Source organism: Eublepharis macularius, chromosome 3 (genome assembly GCF_028583425.1).
Source record: "Eublepharis macularius isolate TG4126 chromosome 3, MPM_Emac_v1.0, whole genome shotgun sequence".
Lineage (NCBI taxonomy): Eukaryota > Metazoa > Chordata > Lepidosauria > Squamata > Eublepharidae > Eublepharis > Eublepharis macularius.
This window is the reverse complement of record NC_072792.1, coordinates 20320845-20338304: the sequence shown is the minus strand read 5'-3', so window position 1 is coordinate 20338304 and position 17460 is coordinate 20320845. Positions and strand designations below refer to the sequence as shown.

The following is a 17460-nucleotide window of genomic DNA, read 5'->3' as shown; positions in this document are numbered from 1 at the left end:
GCCCCACCAAGAAGCCACAGGCCCTGGCAGCAGCCCCACCTCTGCATGCGCTGATGTTGGCCCTGATTATAACAATTTTGGGCAGATACAGAACAGCCTAAGACTGGCCCACGGAAGTTATAGTTAAGGGTACACAGACTGTTAAGTGTGTTTATCTGGTCTATGTTAATTATCTCAGTAACCACATTTTTAAAGGAATCTAAAATAAAGTACTAAGTGTTTGGACTGAACTTGAAAAGGTTTTCTTTTTTTCCACGGCAGCAATAATTCAGAAAAGGTTAAAGAAGGAAAAGAAAGCCAAGAGGAAATTGCAGGAAGCACTCGAATTCGAGACAAAGCGGCGAGAACAAGCAGAGCAGACATTGAAACAGGCAGCGTCCACAGATAATCTCAGGGTCCTAAATGGTGAGAATTCTGCTTTTTTTTGCACTGATATGATTAATGCCCAGTTCATATGGCGTGAGAGAAAAGAGGGGTCATCTTGGAAATACAGTTATTGTTCAGTCCCTTCAACCGCAATGGAAAAAATTAACATTTCTTATCTCCGTGAAAGTGCTTTTCCCCCTTTGTCGTTGCATTTCTGGTTTCTGTATTACGCAGGAAAGAAAACAAATGCTCTGAAACAGACAATGTTATTAAATTATGAGTTTTGAGATGGCAACTTTCTGGTTTTGACTCCACTTAAACATCTATTTCTCATGAGTCTTGCTGGTTTTAAATTATTGTGCTACCATCCAGTCATTGTTCAAGATTAAAACAGGGCAAAGGTTGATTGTATTGTAATTCAGGACTGGAGTAACAGGTTGTAAAAAAAAGGTTTTTTTAAGATGCACATGAAATATATGTCAGCCTTACCTTTCTGTGCTTTTAGACTCTCTGACCCCAGAGATAGAAGCTGACCGCAGTGGGGGCAGAACAGATGCTGAAAGGACAATACAAGGTAGGAATTTGCAAAAGGCTATAAATCTAGATCTTACTATATTAGTTTTTCCTCTGCTCTTGCCTGCTATTCAAGCATGCAGCCTACCATCTGGGCCACATCAAAACAAGTTCATACAAGGTCAAGTTCATCTAGCTTTTTTTTTATAATGGAGAATTCATTTTACACTGATAGATTTCCTTTAAATTAGCAGGTCATTTCTGTTTATATAATGCAATTAAAGAGGAATAATTAATTTGAGACAATGCAAGATTGTATTCGGTGTGGCCAAGATGAAGGTATTTTTGTAGATCTCTGCAGTTGTATCTTTATAGAAAATGACGTTTTTACACATGTACTTGCTATATAGGTAAATAGCTTGGATTAATACGGAGGTAATCTCTAAGACAAAGATGTCACTTCAGAATAATTAGCAAATCCCTTGCAATTATGGGAAGGAGTTCGGTTTTGAAGAAACCGATCCCATCAAATAAAGCCGTGGATTCCTATCTTAGAGATTAAACTGATCCTCTACCTAGGTGCTCATCGCTCATTTAATTAATTGGCACTTTCACGTAACTGATGATAGAATTGCACCCGTAATTTTCTAGAAATATTCCATAGCTTATTATTTATAGTTTGATTGATAGATAGCAAACACACACAAAAATTAATAAAGAGCAAATTGTGAAGGTTGTATTTATTTTATAATCTCTGCAGTAGTTGGTACGCTAAACATGCTGACATGAATACTGAAAAGCAAAAATAGCATTTATTTTCAATTTTAAATGAAGGTACATTCTTCAAAGACAAGCCTAAAATGATTAGCTGAAGTAATCTCCCAGAGATGCCTTTCACTTGCATTTTAAAGTCAATCACTCTAAAAGTATCATTTGCTGTCTTTTTGTGTATTATTGAATCTTGTTTTCTAGCTCCTCTAAGGCGTAGTGGCTAGCATTATACTAAAGGCTGCAGGGGGGAAATTAAGATAATAAGCATCACATTTATTACACGTATGTCAAAAAAAACAAGACGATCGGGAAGTTTATTTTCACACATCAGGCAACTCTGCACTAGGGATGCTATGGATTGTTTTGTGAGGCACGAATGCAATCAACCAAAAGCAAGATGGCACTGAGGTGAGGGAGGACTGCTGATTGGATTTTGTGGGCTTTGCAAAAATCAGGGGAGCCTTAAGTTAACTTAGAGCCAAGCTACAAGTGATGAGTGATGCTTGAATGGCAAGTGAACAGACTCGCGTGTATTCCTCCCTCTTCACTTGCCATTTGCTTGCGCTCCACTTGACCAGTGATCTTGGCTCTTAGGGCCAAGCTACAAGTGACGAATGACACTTGAACGGCAAGTGTATTCCTCCCTGTTCACTTGCCCTCCACTTGCTCTCCACTCAATCCACTTGCTGTTCAAGTGTCATTCCTCACTTGTAGCTTGGCCCTGAGTCAGTGCTTTATGTGGTCCTCTCCATCCGTGCTCATCTTTACAGCCAATCTTAAATTTTATTCAGAAGTAATCTCATTTATTTCAATGGGATTTTTGTCTAGAAAAATGTAATTAATATTGTTGTCTCTATACTAGTTTACTTTAGCGAAGCTTGAATCAGCTTTATTTCAAGCATGGTGACTTGTTCGGTATTTGACTTTGCCTATGCTTGTACTTCTTTGAAATATTTGCCATACATATATTTTCTGTAGAAACCATTCAGCGCGTTCAATGAATATTAGTTGTAGTTTATAGTCCCATTGAAACAGGTAAGAATTAAGTTAGATTTGACTAATTTCCTCTGCATTGCTTTCAGTTACTGGTGAGGAGGTTTCCCCAACTCCATCCTTTCAATTCATTTTTAATCCCAGGGTTTCTTGCTCCAACTATCTTCTGTACAATTTTACTTTTTAATTAAAATGTATTAAATTACCACAACAACAAAACTGTAAAGGTAGTTCTCTAAGTAAATATGTATTTCTGCCTTTTTGCCATTTTATAAGAAAATTTTGATCAGGTTTAACCTTAAGGAGTAAAGACACTCCTCTGTGTCTTTTCCCCTCCCAGCGTCCATGGTATCTGCAAAAAGTGGGGATTTAAAAAAAAAACAAGTATCATGGGTTTGCCCTTCCCTAAACGTGAAAATCAGGGATCCCAGAAGACACTAATGAGTGGCAACATCAAACAAAACAAAACTTCTCTAAAATATAGAAACTCCTTCAATGGGAGCCTTTTGTGTACTAATTTTTTTAAAAATAAAAAAAACATGCTCTTTGACATGCGAAGGGCAAGTCTTGGGTTTCTTTTATCTTTTTTTCTTTTTATGTTGCAAAACATGGGAATGTTTTTCCTGGGATAACCTTGGACTAAACAAAAACTATTTTCACTGGTCTTTTTGGCCACCATGGACACAAAGGGGGAAATAATGTTAAAAAATGTTCTTGTGGACTGGATCTCCTGTAGATATGAGCTTTGACCTGGAAGGCTGTAAAAGACCAGGGCCACAATTTGAGGATTTTGCAGTCGTCCCTTCTTTCAATGAATTAGATCACAACTAACTTTAGCTAGATTTGTGCCCCGTGTTCCCTCAGTGTGCACTAACTGAGCTCAGGGGGGCTCTTACCATCGTTTTTGTCAAGAAGCCTCGCCTTCTGTCCTTACTTGTACTCTAATTTGACATTTAACTCCACTTAGTACACTTCACTCTAATGAGCTTGCAGCGGCTGTTAGAGAGATTGGTTAGGGGTTTTGAGGTCCTTCCACAATAACCTGAGGGCCATTACGGAAAACACACTATTTATACAACACGATTCCAGGGTGCATCATCACTGAGCATGGCGATAGATGCGTGACCAAACTCTTGAACTGCTCCGTTTGTCTCATCTGCTTGAACACCACTATAATTCAAGGTCCTGTAATGCTTTGGAGAGTGAAGCCCAAATCAGGTAGATTTGAGAATGACCTCATTTGACCTTAAAATTATTAGAATGTTACAGAGAAAACAGTCTTTGTCGTAAATACATTTGCTGTGAAAATAATGGCACATATATGTTATTCCTTTCAGCTATACATAAATCAGAGAACTTGGTAGAACACTGCCTCTTTACCAAGAGACATTAATCTTTTGATTCTTATATATGAGAAGGTTGTGTTGCTGTTCAAAATGAAGGCTTTCCACCAACTGATCTTATGGCACAAGAGAGCTTCTTTGGTGAAGAAGCATTTCTGCAGACTCATTGCAGATGCACAAGGTCCAGGGTTTTTTGTGCTCCATCGAGTCCCAGGGTCAAGTACTGTGGCAAACAGTCTCTTTGCTGCAGCCAGTGCAGATGAGCCAAGTAGGGTTGCCAGTTCTGGAGGTTTTGGGGTTGCCAGCTCCTGGAGGTTTTGGGGGTGGAACTTCAGGAGGGAAGGGGTTGGGGAGGGGAGGGTATAATGCAATAGATTCTATCCTCCAAAGAAGCCATTTTCTCCAGGGGGTATGATCTCTGTAGTTTGGAGATCAGTTATAATTCCAGGAGGCCGCCAGGTTGGCAACTGTAGAGCCAAGACAAGTTTAATATATTATCTGCATCTGGATACAATTGGGATTGGGCTACTGCATTCCGCTGTCATTCCCATTTCCAGTCTGCCTTCAAAGGCCCATGTAGCTTACCAGAATATGGGTGGAGAACACTTATTAATCAACTGATGATCCTGTCTGTAGCTGGCACTGAGAATCCAGGAACAACATTGGGTTGAGAAGTGTTCCCAAACTGCAAAGGAGGGGGGCAGTGTGGTGAAGTGGTTAGAATGCCACACTAGGATCGGAAAGACCCAGGTTCAGGTCTTTGCTCTGCCATGAAAGCTCACTGGGTGAAGTTTGGCCAGTCACACATTCTCAGCTGAACCTACCTCACAGGGTTGTTGCAAGGATAAAAGAGAGGTGAGGAGAATGATATAAGTCACTTTGGGTCCCTGTTAGGAAGAAAGGCGGGGTAAAAATGAAGTAAATAAAAAACAGTCTGCTCCTTCTAGAGAAATGTAATAAATGTACAATAAAGTTTGAGGTCCTTCCCATAAAACAAATTAAACTATAAAAATTCTGAGCAATTTAATGCCTGGTCAAAGATAGCTTTAGCCTGAATTTTCTTCACCGCCAATGCATAAAGAAAAACTATGAGTTGCATGGGGGCCTGTGTCAGATAATAAGCAAATTATTTTCTCTGCCTCTGAGCTTGAGTTTAAGCAGATTAAAACATGCAAAAATTTATGTCTACATTCAGAGAAGAGTGGGCAATGTAAAACATAATGTGGGAGATCTTTTAGTTCTAGAGTTCCAAAGTGCTGAACCACAGATATTTGGGTATATCGATCTATTAGCATGGCTGTTGGGATAGTTTGGAAACAGATAACAGTAGACGCTAATCTAAAATTTATAAAATGTAACGCTGGACAAATAGGAAGCTCTATTATGGTCCCTTTTAAACATCTTAAACCATTGAGAAATATGATCCCATCAAGAAGTGGCCAACTCACTCCTTTTGAATTATCAGATCTGACTACTATCAGTTCTTTTTTGGATTTCAGCTCACACTTGCTGTTCTCTCCTCTGCAAATCTTGATTTCAGTGCAGTTTGTGAAGAACTTTGCAGAGTTTTATTATTTCGTTTTCTAATAAACTGAAAGCCTAATTCCAGGAATTTTTCAAACGTGGAATGGTGCAAGCACATTTTGTTCCCATGCAGTTAATGTCACATCTAGGGGTGTGTAGGGATAGAAAGATTTGGTTTTCCCACCTCGGAATTTCCAAAGTGGGAAAGAGAATCAGAAATAAGTGATTTCTGAAGTGGCAAGCTTCATCCATGCTTACAATATTGAGGATCACATAGAGGTCGCTACATTTTGTTAATGAGAAATGACATACACTTGCAAGCAGCAGGGAAAGGGCCTTTTAAATTTCAGCTAGCCCATGAGGGGATCCCCTGCGGGCCAGTTGAAGTGCAGCAAGTGCCCTTTCCCTGCTGCTTGCAAGCAGCAGGGAGAGGGCCCTTTAAACTTCAGTTGGTCAGTGCGGGGGATCCTCCTCCGCCAGTCAGCTGGAGCCAACCACAGGGTTTGAAAGTGCCCCAAAGCTTCCTGAAGCGATCCAAATCGCTTCGGGGTGGTTTGATTTGGCATTTCCAAATCGGGGCCAGCATGGCTGATTTGGAAATCCTGAATCTTTACAAATTGGGTCTGATTTGGGTATGTATCCTGAATTGGAAACCCGAATCCTACACTCCTAGTCACATCCTGCCCTAATTACTAGTAGGATCACATAGAGCTCGCTGCATTTTGTTAACAGCAAGTGACATACACTTGCACTGCAGTTCCAGGCTTAGAGTTGGATCCAGATACTTCCACAGTTCCACTGTAATGACATCAGACAAGGGGATGGACCATTCCCCCAAATCTTAGTGAAGCAAGATTGAGTTCAGAACAGAAAAACATTGCTGAATAGCTATTAAAGCATTTTGAGCAAGGATGCTTTCCAAACTTACCATTTTATAAGATTTTTTTTTCTCACACTGCTTTACAAATACAAAATTTCCTTCCAAGTAGACTTGAAAAAAGCAAGCAAGTTTCAGAAGGAAAACAAGATTATTATTGTATTTTAGTGTGGAGATCTTCAACATTTCTAAATAGGGGACCCACTTTTATCCTCAAGCAAGCTACATGGGTAAGACTATGCTGCAAGTATTTGACAGGAAGTCATGTGACATCCCAGCTAAATCACACGACAGGAAGACAGGGAGCCAGAGTTTGCGATCAGTAGATTCAGACATCCAAGAAAGCAAACAAAAACTAATCACCAAGAGCCAAAACACACGTTAAGAAATACCTAGGTTCAGCACGTGTTCTCTTACCTCAAGGTTTGCCGGGATCTGTAGGCGTCCTGGAAGCTTAAAGTAGGCGTCCTGGAAGCTTAAAGATCTGTAGGCGTCCTGGAAGCTTAAAGTCCTGGAAGCTTAAAGGATCTGTAGGCGTCCTGGAAGCTTAAAGGCGTCCTGGAAGCTTAAAGCTTAAAATACAGGCGCCTGTATTTCCCTTCCCCTTTTTGCTGCTCTGTAAATGCTAAACTTTAAGCTTCCAGGACGCCTACAGATCCCGGCAAACCTTGAGGTAAGAGAACACGTGCTGAACCTAGGTATTTCTTAACGTGTGTTTTGGCTCCAAGAGGGGAACCATATGAGAAAGAAGCCAGCTCAGGCACGTTTAGAGAGACACGCTCCTTCTGCAAAAGTTCTCCCTTGATTTCATTCTCTTGGACTGCTTGGCTTGGCCATCCATCCCCCACTCATCCAATGCACCTCATCATTGCTTACCATGTTGAGCTCCCCTTCCTATGAAAAGGGACAACTCTTTTGTCAGATAACTCAAACATATGCGTGGAGGAGAGGGGGCCCAAATGGCAGGGATGGGTTGGCCAGGCTGTGCCAAATGGGGAGCAGCCATCTGGATCAGGTCTCTTGAGGGATGGCATGTGTCGGCTCTAGTATATCTTAGGAATGATCTTGAGTCTGATAAAGGAGTGAATGAAGAGATTATTCAGGAACTACAACTTTGATAGAAACCAGAGAAACAGAATCGATCCTAACTACCTTGGGAGAGAGGGACTTCTGGGAAGAAGCAGGAAGTAGCCTTAAGAATACCAATCTGGAGGCAGAAGAGAGGAGGAAAGAAAGATGTTATTTTGCTATCTATTTAACTGTCAGATTTGCTGCCTCCTGCAGGTATTTTGTGTCTTCTGCCTTCTCTGTACACAAGACTTTGTGTTTCCAACAGCATAAAAGAGAGAGAAGGCAGTGGAGAGCTTTCACGAGGAGGAGCCTGCACCTCTGCCTGTGGTAAAGAGTTGTTTCCACCACTTCTCCTTGGCATCCTGCTGCTCTTTTCAGAGGCATGAGCACATCTCCCTTGCTCTCTGTGCATCTGTAGATTCTCTGTGGCCCTCCCAAAAGTTCTAAGCCATGTGCCCTAGCCAACTTAAATCTGCATAAGCTGACTGAAAGCGAATACTGCATAGATCTGGGACAGGGACAGACTGTCTCATAAGCAATTGGTCCTGAGCTGTTAAAGGCTGCAAAGGTTAAATTCAGACTTTGCCAAAGAACTGCTGTTAGCAGTCATAAGAATTGCTAAAATAAATCCTCAGCCACTTGACTGAAAGTATAAACTGAATTGTTTTCTAAACGGATTTGCCATCCTTTTAATCTATTATTAAACAAGTCTAATGAATGTAATAGTCTGAGTAAATGAGCATTTGTTTGCATGCAATTCTTCTACAACACATTTGTATATTTAAAAACTTCTCTGTGTAATCTCTTTTAAAAAAAATTCTATGCTCATTTTACAGGAAGCTTGCTCTTGTTCTAATGCTGATAATATTTTGAAAAGGGAAAACTTTACACAGTGCAGATATATTAAAATGTTGTTAGCTTTGTTATCTCTTTGATATAAGACAAAGGCGTTTCTGTGGCCGAGTTGCTTGTTACACTTCTGATTCTCTTATTACTTCTCTTAGTTCATAGTACACACATGGGGATTAAGTTGCATGTCTACAAAGCAGCAATCTTATTATGGAGTAGAGATCCTCAGGCTTTCATTCAGAACCTTGAGAATTTTGGGCTTCATATTTTATGTTGATGGGTCAGATAAGTAGTTTCTGGATCTTATGCTCTGTTACCAGAAACCAGTAGATCAGGCTTGATCCCAGCCTTATGTAGCAGCTAGAGAAGGGCATGAACTGGAAAAAAACTGAACCATTGTGGTTCATGGTTCATCAAATTTCACAAACCACGAATTTTCACTAACCTGCCCCTGGTTCGTGAACTGGTTCATTTGGTTCGTGAAAACGTCACATCCAGGTCAGAAAATCATCACTTCCAGGTCAGCAGAAGGTCACTTCTGGGTCAGCAGAAGGTCTGCAGGAAGTCCATCCCCTGTTGCCTAGGAAACTGATTGATTGGCACCAGGCTGTCTGCAGTGACGAACCAAAAAATGAACCAAACAAACCAGCCTAAAAGTTCACGAATGTTCATCAGAAACGGGATCTGACAAACCGTGGTTCACAAACCACGAACCGTCCTGGTTCGTGCTTAATTTTGGTTCATATTTCGGTTTGGTTCTAGTAGCAGCATCCATTTGAATTAATGCATATTCATTTGTGTGGCTGATCTTTTCCCTTTAACACGTTAAGTGGTTATCTCTTTGCCATCTGGTCACTATTTCTACTACTGGCTCTATTTCTGGACCACCTAATAGCAGTGTTGTTTTTAGTTTTATTTAATGCTTTTAAAAAATTTTTTAATTGCTGTAAACTGCTTTGGACCTCATTTGAGGTGATATAAAATCTAATAAATAAATAAATAAATAAAATACTCATTGGTTGCTCAGGTCCAATAGGTCAGCCCTTAGGAACTGTAATTGGCTGAGTGACACCTCAGTATAGTCCTAAGTCTGGTATGAACATTTCTGGTATAAAACTGAATTCAAATTTTTGCTTTATTTTCCAATGCAAAGAATTTCACCATAGAGATAGGAAGGTGCCATTCTGTGTCCATTGGCAATGGTGGTTTTCTATTGAATGCTGGAAATCCAGGTTTTGTTTGACAGTAATTTTCTTCCATTTCTACGAGGAGCTCTGAAAGTTTGTCCAGCCCCCTGTTATCCCTGTTTAGCAGGTTCTTAGATAGAACGAATTATTCAGTAAAGAAGTCTCATGCTTTCTCTTGCGTACGTTCCCTTACAATCAAGGAGTTTCCAGGGTATAAGCTTTCTAGAATCAAGCCTCCTTCCTCAGATATGAATAGGAACAGAGATCTGAGTCTTTGTATTCCAGTTAGAAGGAGGGATAAAATGACTCAGATATCCATTCCTACTTCTATCCAACAAAGGAAGCTTGACTCTTGAAAGCCTGGAAAGTCTTTGTTGGTCTTTAAGGTGCTTCTGGACTTGAACCTTGCTCATCTGCTGTAAACTAACTCCTCTGAAACTATCTTCCAGTCAAGGAGTGATAACACCCTCTCTCAAGTGTTAGAGCCCAGGTAGCCTATTGGTCTACTGAGAGGTTATGGCCAGTGAAAAGACAATGGAGATGGCTAGAGCAACAGAGGAGGAGGATTTGGGACAAATCTGATAAGACACGGGCAAAAGCTCATTTAAAAGACGTCTCTCTATCAGTGAGGGCAGCAAAGAGACAACACTTTTCCATTCCTGTTGCATCTGTACAGTGGAGCTGTTCTACATGGTAAGAGACCCATTGGGACCTGGCCTGCAGGAGGAGATGGACTGCTCAGTGGGCTGCTGTAACAATCTTGCTCAGCACTTTGCAAATAAAATTACTTGCACCTGTTCTGACTTGGACCCCACATGAGCAGTGATAAGAGCAGGTGGTGCCTGTGCCAGTGTCAGATAGACACAATTCAGAGTCCTGGTGCTGAGTCCTGGTGTTTTGAGACCAACTTGCCTGAAGGACCACCTGCTCCCTTATGAACTTACCCAACCACTGCTGTCATCTATAGAGGCTCTGCTTCAGGTGACCTTGTCTTGCGAGATTAATGTGGGTGGCCAGGAGAGGGCCTTCTCCAGAACTTTTTTTGCTGGGAAAAGAGGTGGTGGAACTCAGTGGGTTGCCAGCACAGGGGGCAACTCCTGGTGGGAGGTGGTGCCCCTGGTGCCACGTGCGCATGTGCAAAGCGCGTGCATGCTTCCTGGACTGCACAATTATGTCACTTCGAGTCAGCTGGAACAAGGGGTGAGTTTTTTAAAGTTTAAATTGCCCTCGATGAAAATGGTCACATGGCCAGTGGCTCCGCCCCCTGATCTCCAGACAGAGGGGAGTTTAGATCATCCTCCGTGCCACTATCTGGAGATCAGGGGGCGGGGCCACTGGCCATGTGACCATTTTCAAGAGGTGCCGGAACTCCGTTCCACCGTGTTCCAGCTGAAAAAAAGCCCTGGCCTTCTCAGTAGCAGCACCAACTCTAGAACTCTCTCCCCAAAAAGATTCACCTGTCCCTTTCTTTTGCCGACTTCTACGAGGGGGTGAAAACTTTTTTGTTTCACTTGGCATTCCCTCAGTGATCCCTCCTCCCTCCACAATGTTCTAAATTGTTGGGTTTTTTATCTTTTGTATTCATCTTAAATTCTTTAAATGATTATGTATTGGTTTAAATGGCTTTTAAGATGACATTTTAAGCCGTATGTTCTAAATTTGTTAACTGCCTTGGTAGCCCTGTGAGAGCAGAAAGTTGGGATAAAAATTTTGCTAATAAAATAAATAAAATAATAAGACACAGGGTCCCCCACCCCAAACCCTGATCTCATCAGATCTCAGAAGCTAAGCAGGGTCAGCCTTCAGTAGTAATTGGATGGGAGACCTCCAACAAAGACCTGCATTGCAAAGTCAGGAAATGGCAAACCTCCTCTGTTAGTATCTTGCCATGAAAACCCCACCAGGGGTCGCTGTAAGACAGCTATGACTTGAGGGCACACACCTCCTCCACCACCACCCCCAAAGTCTTTATTTTTATGTTTGGTGATGTATTCTTCCTTTAAATATTTGGGAGCAGGAAGATGGTGATAGCTATGCATGCACAGATGTGGAAAGCAACCTGGTAACCAGGCTCAAGCTGTTCATGAGCAACCTGAGCTGGCCACAGAATAAAGAGTGACGCGGCCACTATGCCCATTCATGACACAAACCCAATCAGGTTACTGAGGCATTCTAAGCCCACATACGACACACAGAGAGGCTGGCCCTGGCAGCAAGATCCATGAAATGAAAGCGTCTCCGTAATTTTACCAAATTAATAGTATGCTTTTCTAGCAGTATTGAAAGCAGAATACAAATATTATAAAATCGTATACAATAAGGTAATACGTTTGATTCAAAGTATAAAACAAGGACAATCTGGAATCCAGCCATACGTCTAAATAATAATAGTTTTTAAAAGCGAGTAACCAGGAGGAAAAAAAGAAGTGAACTACCAGAGTTTTACTGACAGTGGAAAAGAGCAGGAGTCCAGTAGCACTTTCAAGGCTAATAAAATTTGTGGAAGGGTATGAGCTTTCATGAGTCACAGTTCACTTCATCAGATACAGATAGCTGTCTCACATTCTAGCTTTATCTGAAGTGAGCTGTGACTCAAGAAAGCTCATGCCCTACCACAAATTTTGTTAGTCTTATAGGTGCTAGTGGACTCTTGCTCTTTTCGACTGCCTAACATGGCTACCTATCAAAATTTTACTGTTCTTTTTTCAGAACACAGCAATGAAAAGACCCAAGTAAAAAGCCCGTTGTAAGGCATTCTAGATCCAGGGCAGCAATATTAAGCTAATTTGTTACTCAAAATTTACATTCCCTTCTGTGAACTTTGGTCTTGAATAGTTTTTAAATGCTCATTTGATTTCTCATTACTCTCAATTTTAATATTTTAGTCTAATATTTATTATTTGAATGCAAGAGTTTGATAATTGCTGAAATGAAAGCTACCAAGAGATTCCAGCACGTCGAAGCACTTGAATTTTTATGTTAAACATTTTCATGTTCCAAATTTTTGATTTAATTTTCATGCCCAACATTTTCACGTTCAAAAAGTTGATTTATTTTTTCCTCAGAATTTGATTTATATTTAGTTTAAATGTATACAAAGCTATCATTTAATACCTGTATCAAGATTCCAAACCTATCTTTTTCTAGTGTTTAGAAAGTTTTCGGAAGTAGGGGAGCAGCTAGCTCATCACCGAAAATGTTGTGCTCTTAAGAAAAAGAGAGCAGGAATGGTAGGAGATGAATTTGTCATTCTAACAGCTGTCTTATCAGCTTATTCTTTCTTATTTGATTTTTAGGTTCTAATGAATAGGTTAGCTTAGCTTTTAAAGATTTAAAAAGAATACAGGCTGTGGCCTTGAAATGTTTCTATGGTTTGTCTTATGTCTGTTATCATTGATATCCAAAGAGTCTAGGAGAAAACATCCAGTAATTAAATACTTTGCCTCACCTACAACATTTCCCCCCATATCTACTAAGAATAAACATTGGAATTGTACTGCAGTGTACAGAAACGAAACAATAATAAATTTGTTTCCTGTCTTCTAGCAGAGCGCTCTGGTATTCTGGCAGCTTTTCAACGCAAGCCAATCAATTAAAGGCAACTTTGATTAAGTTAAACAAAAGGTGGTATTGATTGCCAGGAGTAACCTATAAATAGGCCATTGTTTCATAGTGTTCATAGGTCATTGTTAGCTACACCTTTAAACTAGACAGTCATTCTATTTATCACCTAGGAAGGCAAACCCGGCGGCAGAGTTAATGCATGCTAACTTAGGCATTTCACTTTCTTTGAAAGAAGTCCTTTTCTGAGTTGCAGGCATGAACGATACACAATTAACCAGTTTGCAGCTTGCAGCTTGTTTTATAACCTTGCTCTTCTGAAGATGCATGAAACAGATATCTTTGTTGCCCATCTTATGAGATAAATGCTTAATCAATTGAAACCTCTTCACAAACAAGGTTTTCTAAGACAATTTTAAAACAACTGATGTGCAAAAGGAATGGCAGAGCACAGACAAAGTCAAGTGAGGTGTTGAAGAGCATTATGAATATTAAACAAATCATGCATTCCAACAGAGAAAACATCTTAGAATCTATTTTGGGTTTGAATTATGTGTATCTCTCTTCGGGTTTCATGCATTCATTTCTGAAGGGAGTTGGAGACTTATTTTGGCTTGTATATTTAGGAACATTCATCATTATTATTTCGTCTGTTCTGTTCCCTAAAATAGTTTCATACTGCCATTTCGTGAACTTCTCAGCATTCTGACATCAGGACATTATAATGCATTAAAATGTATACAGTTTCATAATTTATGCATCCCTGTTGCAGTACAAAACAAAATAAAATCTGTTGTTTCTCAGATTGGCATACATTACTGTGTCCAAAATGGATATAGATGTCCAGATCGGCTATGTCAAGGTAGGAGGTCATCTTCCAGGCTAGACTGAGTTTGTGCAAAGTTTGCATCTTTGGCAGTTGCCTTAACTTGCTTTTCCAGCAGCAGCACTGGATCCAGTATAACCCCAAAGCTCTTAACAGAGCCTGCAAATGTCAGCTGAGAGCCAAGCTACAAGTGACGCCTGACACAGGTTGGACACTTGTTAGCTTCCCTCAAGTTTTGATGGGAAATGTAGGCGTCCTGGTTTTACAGCTTGGCTCTCCATTACAGCTGCAAGACCAGGATGCCTACATTTCCCATCAAAACTTGAGGGAAGCTGACAAGTGTCCAACCTGTGTCAGGCGTCACTTGTAGCTTGGCTCTCAGCCTCACTGAAAGTGGAGAATCACAATGTCCTTCAACATCTCCGCCTTCTCAGCCAGCATCATTTCCATCTTGTCTGGGTTTAGTTTCAATTTGTTCATTTTCAGCTAACTTACCACAGCTGTCAAGCATCACTGCATGCATCACCAGGAGATTTGGACAGAGATACAGAGCTGGGTATCATCCACGTATTGAAGACATCCAATTCCATAGCTATGAGTTATTTCTCCTAAAGGCTTTACATAAAGCTTGAATAACACAAGGGATAAGCTTGTGCCTGTGGAACTCCAAAAGATAACTTCCACACTCAAGATAGCCGGTCTTCAACAGCAACTTATGGCTTCCAATACTCAAACAAATGTCTAGAAATATGCTGATGATAATAATAATAGTAACAACATATGATTTACATACTGCCCTTCAGAACAATGCCTACTCAGAGCATTTTACAAAGTATGTTATTATTATCCCCACAACAAAACACCCTGTGAGGTGGGTGGGGCTGAGAGAGCTCTAAAAGAGTTGTGACTGACCCAGGGTCACCCAGCTGGCTTCAAGCGGAGGAGTGGGGAATCAAACTCGGTTCTCCAGGTTAGAGTCCTGCCGCTTTCAAATATTACACCAAACTTTGCTTCTAATGATTGCCTATATGTGTACACACACACACACACACACACACACACACTATGTATCCAATCTATAAATACTTTTAAAAGAACCTTAGTTGCCTAGGGAGAAAGTTGCCTAAGGAAATACATAATAGTATTACTTCAAAGTGAGTTGAACTGGAAGGGAAAAAAGGGTTTCCTAACCTCTGTAGGTGACTGTTGAAGCATTTGCTGAGGAACTCATCACAATACTGACTCATAAATCTGTCAAGCTCTGTCTGGAAGCTAATTGCATTCTTTTCCCCCCTCTGTGCTGCTCGTTGACTACTCTTCTTTTTTTAACTTCCCTGATCATTAGAAACAATTGTCTGATTCCCAATCTAACTTAAACTTCTGCCCAGCGAATCTTAATTTTCTTCATTTTTTTATCATGCACAGATTTATGTGTTATATGTGAATTTTGTTGCTGTTGTGTAACAAAATAGCACAGCCATTTACATCTTATGTTTGTCACCGAACAGTCCCACCCTTTATGCCACCGTCAGGTTTGTTGATGTTGGACCACTAGTGCACCTGTTTCATGTGGGGTTTCCTCTCAGGTACCCTCCCTGCTTTCAACCATGTATCAGAAACTGATTAAACGGTGCCAAGCTCTGTATGAACTGCAGCAGGCAATTTCATCATTTGAACGGCTGTGTGTATATGTTTTACAGCCCCATCTAATGGTCTGTTTCTAAGCTGAATTCCAGTGCGCTTTATTCACCATTTGCTACAAGAGAAATGCTCTGATGGACAAGAAACATTAATATATAAAGCAGCAAACACTTTCCTTCCCTGAGTACATGTCTGTTTGTTTAATGACTCTAGAAGGACAAAACTTTTATGCTGTCAAATAGAAAAAGCAGACATTAAGGAAACTTTTGATAGGATAATGCTGCTTTGCATATAGCTTATACACCAGTATAAGCACATTAGACATTACGGTCTACTCCAACCCATAAAATACCATTTGCATAAACAATGCTAAAACTTACGTTGGAATTTACTGGGATATGTGTGCGCACATAGGTGTGCATGTGTGAGAGAAATCAATTGCCTTTTAGAGGCTTATATATTTTCCACAGTAAAACTTTTTGGTGGGTTCTGAGAGGATTTAACTGAAGAATCAGATCTATTGTGTGCTGTCTAAAAATTCCCAAAATGAAAAATAAAAATAAACGTTACCACCGGAGGGATTTTTAAAGGTTAAATGTTATTTCTTGCATTATTCTGTGTCCTGTGGCTAGGGACAGAAAGCAGACATGCCACAATAATGGTTTTTTTTTTATTTCTACTGTTCAAACCATATTAATGAGAACATCATTTTGGAGAACTAATTATTTCTATTTGTCTTGTGTCACACTTTCTAATTCCCCTATATTAGCACAGCCAAAGCAAATTAATTGCTTTTTCAGCAGTTGAACCTTGTCCAAGAATGAGCTCACATTCTCTTCCAGTTTCCCAGTTTCTCCAAGTGCATTGTGTCAAAATTTTCTCTTGATACTAAACATAGCCCAGAGAGTATCTGCTCAGATTCTGGTAGCTGCTCACTTGATGAAATTTGTAAGTTTAAGTGACCCACCAGGAAAGATAAAGTTCTTAGCTGCAAGATTATACATAAGAACAGTTAAAGTGAAATTAAAATTAAATGAATGAATCTCACTGAAGCAAAAAAAGCAGTAATTAATGGTTCCCTTAATTGTCTTCATAAAATATTTGCATGGGTCTAATTTGCATAATTTGCATGTATTAATTAATCTTTCAAAGGAATTTTGTGCTGAGAGAAGCCAAAAAATCTCTTTGTTTTATTTAACATCTAATGAAATATTTATCTTCTTTAATGAACTTCTCATCTTCATTAAAATAAAAGTTGCACAAGTTTGTATGTTTTAAATGTTTTTATAATTGAAGTGTTAAAAAAAAATCTCTTTAGGCTCACAACAACTGAAAAAAACAAACAGATTATTGTATATTCTGAGTCATTTGGCTGACAATAGCATTTAAAAATGAAGGGTGTATTCCTCTGTTTGTTGAAGTCTGTAGCAAAGCTCTCATTGATTTTAATGGATGAAGCTGCTACCTGGAAATTATATTCAACATTCTGCTGATCTATAGAGAGTTGCAAGTTATTTTTTTTTAACTATAGCCATTCATTTGACGATGATAAAATAATACCCATGGTGGGGTGTGTGTATTATCATTTGGTTACAAAATGTAGCTCCAGCCCTTCTATGAAAGGTTTAGAAAAGAAAAAAAAACTGAATGATAATAGCAGATTCAGGGTGGGGTAGGAGGACAGCTGCATGTATGTTAATGGAGTAACATGGAGAAACAGGTTTAAACCTTATAATGGCACAGAAAGGTCATAATCAAGTGTCGTAAAAGCATTCATTTGAGGTAATAACACCATCTCGTATGGAGGAGAATTCAAAAGATGAAGCCATGCAGAGGAGAGAAATGAATATTAAGGCGGTAGTGTTAAAGTCAGAATAGGAAAAGCATTAGGAGATGAAATGTGATGAAGTGCTTTGTGGAAAGCAATTTCTATAAAAG

General features: G+C 39.9%; 1 protein-coding gene across 1 annotated transcript in view; it reads left to right on the top strand.

Annotated features, from left to right (window-relative positions):
- The window catches only part of DACH1 (dachshund family transcription factor 1), a 521772-nt gene that overhangs the window by 473686 nt on the left and 30626 nt on the right, over window positions 1-17460 (top strand). Inside the window, exons 9-10 of the mRNA XM_054973584.1 lie at window positions 262-405; window positions 872-940. Coding sequence (XP_054829559.1) covers window positions 262-405; window positions 872-940 — 213 coding nt within the window. The remainder of the gene's footprint in view (window positions 1-261; window positions 406-871; window positions 941-17460) is intronic.